The sequence below is a fragment of the Opisthocomus hoazin genome, chromosome 4 (assembly GCF_030867145.1).
Source record: "Opisthocomus hoazin isolate bOpiHoa1 chromosome 4, bOpiHoa1.hap1, whole genome shotgun sequence".
NCBI lineage: Eukaryota > Metazoa > Chordata > Aves > Opisthocomiformes > Opisthocomidae > Opisthocomus > Opisthocomus hoazin.
Genome location: NC_134417.1, coordinates 45,599,688 through 45,609,891, shown reverse-complemented (window position 1 = coordinate 45,609,891; position 10,204 = coordinate 45,599,688). Strand labels below are relative to the sequence as shown.

Below are 10,204 nucleotides of genomic sequence, written 5' to 3'. Positions count from 1 at the left end.
TAGCTGGAACAAGATACCATGTAAATTTGTTCTTATGTTCTTTGTATTTATCCCTTTTGTAGTTTTCACTGGAAGGAGTGATATTTATTTTGGAGCTTCATAACTGAAAGTCCCTCTTACTCGCCTAAATCGTTTAACATTCTACTTAAAGTATTTGTCTCTCATCTTCCCATTACTCTGGCTATTACTTTATTAGCCTCTGTTAAAGCTGATAAAGTAATTCTTTCAGTTTTTGCCACTAGTTTTTCATATTTATCCATTTTCATTTACTCTTCCTTTATACTCCATTTACCTTTATCTTATCTAAAATATGTACACATAAGGTCACAGTTGGGTTAACAAACAAGAAAGTCGTATGACAGGAACATCCCTATGCACTGGTTACCAGAAGTTTCACTTTTTCTGTGTTTGTCCATTATATAATTACCACAGACAAACCAATGGCAGTGATTATAAGTCTAGTGGTTGGTTGTGTGTACTGCTCAGCACTCACCAATACCATATATGCACTTCTGCTACATTTCCTTTTGCCTCTTAGGAAGTCTGCCTGATAGTCAGCAGAGTTATCTTTTGCTGTGTTCCTCCCCACATGCTTCTGAACATGTGACAGCAGCATGTCCTGACAGGAAGGTCGGACTCTATCCTGTCCTGTGCATAAACTAAACTGTTTTTCGGGGCTGTGCATAGATATTTGTCCATGGCACCTGGGCGTTCGTTTCATAAGCATGCTGAAAGCCCAGTCAATGCGTTATCTCTTCAGAAGTTCAGTGCCCAAAATTTTGAATTTGTAATGGTTTCCACGTAGCTGTTCAACATTTGTTATAAAGCAACAATTCACTTGAAGTGTTCACAGAGCTCCTGTCTTGAATTTTTTTTTGGTGTTCTGGTGCTACTCGTACGCTCTCACAAATGCTTGCTTTCGTTTCCTCAGTATCTCACTGGAGCAGCTAAGATGCCTCCCAGGCACTGAAATGGTTCTTCCTTGTGTTAGCTTCTTCTCTACTGTAATTTCAATTCCGGTGTGCCTTGCCATTTTCTTAACGTACCTTCAGTTCATTGCACAGTTTCTGTGTATCTGACCGCCTCTCTAGCTCTTACATATGCACTGGATCTTCATCTCAGTGCTTTTCCTTGCAGAGCTTGAGTTATGGAATATTTGTCTCCCATATGTAAAATTTCCTTCACCTCTCTGCTGAGGTGACTTGTGTTCTCTCTCATGGGGACTGGGGATCTGGTTAAACCTTCCCCATGGGTAGCTCCATCCCACTATGACCAGACTGTGTGCAGTCCTGCTAGCCTTATTTGGAGCTACCTGGCCTGTAACTATACCAGCCTGCAGCCACATCTGACTGATTAAGACTCAAAATCTGCCGCAAAACTAGCTAGAGCCTTTGTCTCAGTGCAAAGCTACAGTGAAGGATCAAGGATTATCCTGCCTGGGCACATAACATAACAATAAGGTAATCTTTATGTTTAGTGTTTAATCTTTAGGTTTTGCCAGCACAAAACAGAAAATGCAAATTGGAAAACAAAGGCAGTGGGTATAGAATTTAGCCTACCCCACTGTGCACAGATGAAAAGAGTATGCAGTGGAGAAGTGAAGGTGTGGATCGTAGGCTGAAAAAAGGAATTGGGACAGTGGAACAGGAAGAATGACGTGGTGAAGCAGAAGCATATTTCCATATTGATCTTTGAATGCTTAGAGTTGCTTACATTTAAAACTTGGGAGATCAGGCACACCGTGTTGCTGGGGTTACTCTACGCAGTGCAAGGAGATCTGAAATTAGCTGCAGATAGCCTATGGAGAATCCTGTCTTCATCACAATGTTCAGAGTGCCATCTTTTATTGCTCTTCTTTCTTCCTCCTGTTCCCCTGCACACACCCCTGTTTCTCCTGTCAGATTTCACTCATCTAAAATCTGTGGCCCCAGACTTTTCCTGAAGCTGTTCTAATGCACTCTTCTCAGGCCTGTAAGTGGATAAAAGCCATGCCAGCTACAGTAGCTTTTGGACTGGGCAGACAGTTCTTTGCTTGTTCAGTTTGGTTCGCTTTGCTGGAGAGTGGTATTGCGAGTGTTTAAGTCCATAGTTACATCTTTTTGCAACCTCCATTCTGACAGCAGAGTTGATGCCCTTTTGCTTAGGAGGAGAACATGGGCTACAGGGTATACATTGTTTTTCAGACACAGATTTTATTAGATGCACTGCATTACCATGAAAACAGGAAGAAGTGTCATTCCAACAAGAAAAGAATTTAAAATAAAACACAGCAGTAGAAATAGCACAGTTACAGCAGAATGTGTATCGCACTGAACTAATTTACACTTTAATATTAAAAAGGTGCTTTCACTTTAGTGCAGTAAAAAAGTACAAAAGAAAGGAAAAATATTATTTCCAAGCAAGAAAGTTTACTATGAGGATAGTTTTTGGTCTTTTCTTCAGTCTGTCTGTGGCTATTAACCTCACAAGGTAGTGGACAGATTATACTAGCTGGTAGGATAAAAGCTAACAACTAACAGAAGCAGTGCCTTGATGTTATAAGGCTAGAGGGTGAGAAGTATTTGCACTACCTAGATTAAGGCATCTGATACCTAAATTAGGAGGCTTGGCATTTCCAGGCTTCCTCTACAGTTGGACAGGTAATCTTCCCCAGATGCTATTTAAAGCATATGTGTGCTTCTGACTCGGCCATCTCTTTTTTTCTACTGACCACTGAGGGACCTCAAAGAGATTTGCTGTTAATTTAGGCCTCTGAGTCACGTGCCAAATATTAAGTAGTGTGGAATCCTCTCTCGTGTCTTTACCTTTCCTGGAGGCCAGTTGAACCTGCCCCTCCAGATTTCCATGAACAAGGCTTTACCTGCATGAGCGGTGCGCTTTGAAGCAAAGGGGGAAAAAAGCAGGACAGTTCACTTGCATAAGGAGTGCTCACCTGCACTTCCTTACAGTTTGAAGCAAGAAGTTCTCCACTACGCCCCTCCCTCCTCTTCTTTGCTAACATTATGCCCCTCAAATACCACTTTCTTTCACAGGGAAACTCCTAATAATGGCATAGATGTATGGCCATAGGACACCAGTAGACTGATGGTCTCAAGTCTTCAACTAGCATGCAGTTCTAATTGAGGCACCAGTCAGCTGTGGACACTGTTCTCCGTGGAAGGCAAGGTGGGTATGTCTCCTGTGCAGCTGGCTGGTTTTGCAGTTCCAAGGCTGCTATTTGCCTGGAAGTGTACCCCAAACATCACAGTTACTGTGTATGTGAAGAGCATGGTTTTCTCAGGCAGGAGCCTAGCCTGACACACTTACTGCATCTGCCACATAAAGTCTTCCTCTACACACACGATTTACCTGTCCATAACTAGGGAGGCCTCCACTCGTTACTGTGCTCATGGTCTCCAAAATCCTTCAGAGGGTCCTGATATTTTTCTCATACAGAATCTTGCATACCGAATACCAAGATAATTTTCATTCTGGCCTTGCAGATCTTTACTGAGGTGCTTTTATTGGTTAAGTCCTGTTTTCCTTGGAGGGATATGATTTGTCAGAAAAAGCTCATGTTTTTTGGGGGTGCAATGTTGTCTTGTTGTGCAGTCAGTAGACTTGATGTGCACACTTACTTGCAAAATTGCACCCACAAAAATCACAATGTCGCCCATTAAAATCCCACTTTGGAAAATGTTAGCAACTGAACAGTGATATGGCACACATAAAATTAAAGAACTAAAATCAAAATGCTGTAACTTAGCCTATAGTCAATATGATTGTGTTTAAAAATGACTACACTATTAGCTAACAGATAAATCCTTGGGTTAAATGGCCCCAGTAAGATAAAGGTCAGTCAACTTTCCCATCAAAGGAGGGATGTTATCTTGATATGGCTCATATTCATCCTCAAATTCCTTTTTCTGGAAACATTATATATTAATTTAGGGAAAATTAGGGAGACGGGGGAATGAAGAAAACTGAAAGCATCCCCCTATCAAATGCCTGACCATGTTACTGAAAGAATACAATCACTTCCAAAAGGTGTTCTGTTAATGCCGAATACTAAACAGGTACATCAATCCTCAAAGCTTCCTCCCAGTGTTTATCTTAAAATGTTCACATAGCAGTAAAAAGTTCTTGTGGGATGACATACTACTCCTTAGTCTCTTCAGTGTTGTATTCTCCCCAAGTAAATCTCACTAGCAGTGATTCATTGGACAGAATTTGGGTCAAGAAACAGAATAATGCTGTTCTGGGCCCCATTCAAATCTTGATGTGATCCAGCTATGGTGTTAACTTTTCCTGAAGAACTCACTGATTCTCTTATTTTAAGAATGCAAAATTCTGTAATCCCAGGGAACAGTTAAACACAAGAATTGAGGGTCATGCAGTTTTCCGTAGTGGTTGACACAAAGATCTTCAATAATGTCAGGCAGTCCTTAAGGCAAAGCGAGCGATGCAACATTTACTAACTAATGTTTTGATGTATTTTTACAGTCCAGTAGAGATGTCATGCTCTGCAGTGGATGGTGTGAAGGTGGAACTAACTCTTTCTAATTTTTCACGATAAAGATTTGGACATTTTTTGCAGACATGGGCTGCAATATGCTTTCGGAAAAAGGTATAAAGGTACTTCCTAAATTTTTCTCCAACAAATGCATAGATCACAGGATTGATACAACAGTGGATCATTGAGATTGTTTCTGTCACTTGGATTGCTTTCTCCAATTGACCTTTGATTTCACAATTTGGGTTGAAAAGTAAACTTTGGAATGTATGCAAGAAAGAAGAAATATGGAACGGTGTCCAAAAGATGAAGTAAAAAATCATGATCACAAAAATAAGTCTGACTGCCTTCTGTTTTTTCTCATTCTTGCATCTCAATAATGTTTTTAGAATTTGTGAGTAACTGAAAATCATAATGAACATTGGAACAATAAGTCCCAGAATGTTCATCTTTAAAATGTAGGAGTACTTCCAATTTATTGTGGTATCGCTTTCATAATGAGCACTGCAAGTATAACGTGAATTTTCCCTTTGAGTTTTGTGAAATACCATCCCAGGAATGGAAGCAAAAATAGCAACAGCCCAAGTGACAGCGCTGGTGAGGATGCCGTAGGTAACTGTCCTAGCTTTTAAAGCAAACACTGCGTGCACTATGGCCAGATACCTGTCTAGGGTCAACAGGATTATGAAAAAGATCCCGCTGTAGAAGCCAAGCAGGTAGACACCTGAGAGAATTCTACACAGCGCCTCCCCAAAAATCCAGTCGTGAGCAGCGTAATAAGCCCAAAAAGGAAGAGAAAATATAAACAGCAAATCAGATATTGCCAAATTGAGCAGGTAGATGTCAGTCATACTCTTCAATCTCTTGTATTTTATCAGGATAAAGACAACAAGCATGTTGCCTGTGAGGCCAAATATCACCACCAAAGAATAGAGTGGTGGCAAAAGTTTTGCTGCAAAGTGCTTTTCCTCAGTTCCCATGCATGGCGCTGAATCGCTGTAGTCGAATTCTGTTGTCAGTGGCCAGTCGATTAAGTCTGTGGTTTGGTTTTCCATGGTGTGTTGGTCTGGAAAGGAAGAAAAGCGTGTTAAACTAGAGGAAACGCCAAGCTTGGAGTGAGGGGAATGAAACACGCTGATGTGCTTATCTGGAATGGTTTTTGCTGTTGAGCACAGCAGCATCACCACGTCAAGGTGTGGAAGAGAGTGCAACTGCAGAGCTCCCAGGAAAGCCGTGTGTATACCTGTGAAGTCACGTTGCTGCGTGTTGGAAGTGTGCTGTGTGTCGTTTCCTACGTGTACGGTCCCTGGTGCGTTTTTCCTGCTCAGTGGAGCCTGTCAGCTGCCTGACCCAACCAGAAGCAGAGAAATGATGAATTTAGCCTGAGCAGTGGGTAGTCTGGGGACGTTGTGCTCAGCAGTGACTTTCCAAAGGGATGGAGAAAGCCAGCAAGGCAGCAACAGGAAAGCACAGCGGCTGGCACGCAGAGCAGCGTAGCTGTACTTCTCCTTGGGACCTGGCCACCTTCTCGTCGTGCCAGCCCATCCTGTAGCCCTCACCCAAGGTGGACCAGGCACTGGCCAAGTGTAAACCGGTGCCTGCAAAGGCGCTGTGACATGGGTAAAACAAACTGTCTGCCGCTGGTTCAGGCTGTTCGTGACTTCCTGGGAGCCTCAATGCCTGGTTGGGATCAGGTCACTGGAGGTGTGGAAAGGACCTTTGCACAGTACTAAACGTACCCACCTGGTGAACCTGCTGTCCTGGGCTTTGCAGAGCAGCGAGTCGGCAGCGTTGGTCTGGGTTAAGATGGCAAACGCTGTGTCCTTTACAGAGTCTGGGTCAGGCGTAGGCCATGTAAGCGTGCTGGTTTTAGGTAGCTTGGGAAGGAAAACGGTGTGCAGTCCTGTAGAAAGAACAGATAGGCAAACACCTTGGCAAATGGCATAACAGATGACAGTTGCTATCAGCGGAGCCTGTAACACCGGTATCTGTTGTGGCATCTTCCTGTCAATTGAAAGGCTTGCCCAGTGCTTAGGGACCAAAGAAGTTTTCATTCCTTGTTTCAGTAGCTGTTTAACAGCTGTGATTCAGGAGCTCCAAAACTGAGAGTGGCAAATGTCTTGAAGGGGACACCAAGGGGAAAGACAGATATGGCCATTGCTGTGAGTGTGCACTAGCAGTGTAGCGATTGTTTGACACTGTCCTTCGTCCTTTGTTAGTGTTTCCAGTGAAGTGAGTAATTGAGGGAGTGCAAGAGTTGCCCAAACTGTCTGTCCCTCCACTTTTGGTTTGGGGACTGCTGGGGCGACTGGACTTCCCTTGCAAGAATGAGTCACAGCCTGGGAGGTGAGTGGTGCAGCAGAGCTGTGAAAGCCCTTGGGCAAGTTCTGTTCTAGTGGGAGCAGGTAAAGGCTTGTGACTTTAAAGTCAGCCCTTCCTCTCACCAAACCCATCCCCTTTCCCTAGGCCCTGGTAGGCCTGTGAGCCAGATACAGAAGCATAGCTTTGTGTAATTTGGTCTCTGAAAAGTTAGGGAGATTTGTCTTCTCACAGACTCTTGTAGAAAATGGAAGAATTCCTGTGTGTCCCATGAGAAGGCAGGAAGAGGATTTTGTGAAGACGTGTCAGAGAGAGCAGATGTTCTCCCTAGTTACTTAGTGGGAAAGTGAAATGGATGCATTTGGTAGCCACTCAAATAGAGCTATTTGCTGTCTTGTGAAAGGACTGCTCATTCTTCCTATATCATTATGACTGCTTTTGTGAGGCATTTCATGGTATATTGGTGGCTGTTCCTAGCGGATTGATGGTTTGAAATCTGCATTTTCCTGACAATTTGATGCCTGTTCTCTTGACAAAGGCAACAGAAGCCTTCAGGTAGTGTCTGCCCCAACTTGCTCTGTGATCTCTGAACACTCATGTAGTGCAGCGATGTTTGCTCCTTTCCTGCTTGCAGCCCCGCCATGCACTTTTTTCAATGACAAGGTCTACCCCATGTGATTGCAGATGTATTTTGCAGAGACCACATTTTCAAAACCACCACTTCATTGTCTCTGCACTTGAGCTCTGCAAGACTAAATGTAACTGAGGAAACTCAGCCCACAGCTGGAGTGACACAGGGGCAGGCCTCTGGTCTGCTTTTTGGTAGAAGCTCAATTTAATTACATGTTGGGCCATTCTGAGCTGTAGCATGTGAAATTTCTGAAGCGTCTTAAGCTCATGTCAGCCTACTCAGCTGTTTGAGGAAAGGATTATTTCCTGATAGGTAGTTACAGACTATTCAGAATGCAGAGGACCTAGTTTTAATTTTGGTCTTTATCTCAGTAGATATATATTTAATACAAATAATCTTCATGAACAGATTTTATTGATTACATAGTGTTAAAAGAATTTTTTGTGCGTCTATATGCACAACTATACATACATGTATATATACACACATGTATCTACCCTCATACATATATATAATTATAGAATCATAGAATCATTTAGGTTGAAAAAAGACCCTTAAGATCATTGAGTTCAACTGTAATCCTGATGAAGGAAGGGGTTAAAAGGGATTTTAATACAAGTGGCGTTACCTAATAGTTGCTGTGCATTTAAAAAACTGATAGTGCTTATCTATTGTCTAAATTAAGTGAAGCAGAGAGTCTTGCTTCTCCATACAAAGGGGTTAGTTCCTGATAGGGGCTGGGAGTCGCCTAGAACAGGTCAAGACCGACCCTGCTGTATGGATGGGAGCCAGGAGAGAACTGAGTTTGCGCAGAAACAAAGGTCAATCAGCGGACGCTGTGATGAAGAGGATGGGCCTTCATCTTGGGACCCCCGACGACCACCACCAGGAGGCACTGCGCAAGTGCAACTGGGACGAGTATATGAAATTATTTCTCGGAACTAATTTTGATATGCAATGAGGATAGATGCATATGTATAGGTGTATTGGGAAATCTAATGCATATGCAATATTTGATTGTATAAATTGAAGAGACACGTTGCTGCTCTGCACGCACGACTTTGGTGGGACTACCCCCCGTGCTGCCCGGTGCCGAATAAACATACCTACTTTACAATCTTACAGATTGAGGAGTCTGCTTTCCACACGTCACTGACACTACCAAGTCCACCACTAAACCATGTCCCTAAGTGCCATGTCTACAGGTCTTCTAAATCCCTCCAGGGACAGTGACTCAACCACTTCTCTGGGCAGCCTGTTGCAATGCTTGACAACCCTTTCAGTGAAGAAATTTTTCATAACATCCAATCTAAACCTCCCCTGGCACACTTAGCCTTGTTGAATCTTTGTATATATCCAAAGAAAGTAATGATTATTTTAATCTGGTTTGGAACTTATTTTGAGATTTGAAAACAACAGAAAATAATTGGGGGAGTAACAGAACTAAAGGTCATTGATTGCCTACAGATTTGTCTCCTTTGCTGCCCAAGTCTTATCTCCTGTTTTGGGTTGACCCCAGCTGGCACCTAAGCCCCCATATAGTCACTCCCTCCCTCCACAGCATGATGGGGGAGAGAATCAGAAGGGCAAAAGCAAGAAAAACTTGTGGGTTGAGATAAAGACAGTTGAATAAGGAAAGGAAACAGAAAAAAACACAAGAGATTATACAAGGACAAATGCTTGCCACCTCCCACCAAGCAGACAGATCACCAGCCAGTCTCTGAGCAACATGTACTTTGGAAAAACTTCCTCCCTCCCCAGTTTTATTGCTGAGCATGACATTATATGGCACAGAATATCCTTTTGGTCAGTTTGGGTCACCTGTCCCAGCTGTGATCAGAAATCTGAAAAGACAGCACCATAAGGTCTGCTGTGAAGAAAATCAGGTCTATCCTAGCCAGACCCAGTACTCCTTCCCACTACCAAAACTGAGCAGCTGCACTGTACAATTCACATGGATGCTGCCTAGAAAGACACCATGTACTGTGGTCATTCTGTTTACTGTCTATGGCCTGACGGGAAATCTCTGAGCATTTGCATGGGATAGAAGTGAGATCCTCCTCTTCACAACAAGCACAAAATATTAAAAATATTTTCTGAAATGCTTTCTAAGAAATTCCTTATCCTTTGCACACAAGAAATGTTAATCACAAAGAGCTCTATAAAACTGATCTGGCTAGCAAATTCTGTTGGAAACTACTGTTTGCACTTGATTTTTTTTTTCATTTATCTTTAACCATTTTTCCAGTTTTCATTTTCATGCAGAAAGGAACATCTTCCACAGAAGCTGTAGCCCTTGATGAGAAGTCTGGTTTTGGCTCTAAAATGATATAGGCATGAACCTTCAGAATCGGTGTGTTAGCAAAGAAATCTCCAGGTTTATCTCTGCTTGTGTGCTGTAAGTATATTTGGGAACTTGTGATTATTTGGCTTATTTCCCTCTTATTTTCCTTCCAAAATTATAAATGAATATTCAGGAAGTCTTAATGATTGTCATTTGTGGGGCTTTCTCATTTACTTTATGGACTGCCATCAGTGCCCACTGTCCTGCCCACACACCCACAGTTTCTGTGTGCACAGGGTCGTTTTGGTTGCTAACAGAAATTCTGGATGATTTCTGCAGAACTGGGCAACAGAGTCAAACCTAAGGTAGAAATAGAAGGAGAATTTTCTCTTTGATGCCCTCCTTCCCTTCTAAATTATCTTGTGTGCTTATCATGCTAAAGTATCTAAATATATGAGCAGTCCAATAAGAGGCTACT

General features: G+C 42.6%; 1 protein-coding gene and 1 long non-coding RNA gene across 2 annotated transcripts in view; one reads left to right on the top strand and one right to left on the bottom strand.

The window, feature by feature from the left end:
• Nucleotides 1-2,188: 2,188 nt before the first annotated feature.
• Nucleotides 2,189-10,204, bottom strand: part of LOC104336565 (C-C chemokine receptor type 2) — a 10,808-nt gene continuing 2,792 nt past the window's right edge. The window contains exons 2-3 of the mRNA XM_075418864.1: nt 6,236-6,395; nt 2,189-5,558 (exon numbers count right to left, since the gene is read on the bottom strand). Coding sequence (XP_075274979.1) covers nt 4,477-5,547 — 1,071 coding nt within the window. The 5' untranslated portion in view covers nt 5,548-5,558; nt 6,236-6,395 and the 3' untranslated portion in view covers nt 2,189-4,476. The remainder of the gene's footprint in view (nt 5,559-6,235; nt 6,396-10,204) is intronic.
• The window catches only part of LOC142361161 (uncharacterized), a 23,790-nt gene continuing 23,347 nt past the window's right edge, over nt 9,762-10,204 (top strand). Inside the window, exon 1 of the long non-coding RNA XR_012763731.1 lies at nt 9,762-9,840. This is a non-coding gene — a long non-coding RNA (uncharacterized LOC142361161). The remainder of the gene's footprint in view (nt 9,841-10,204) is intronic.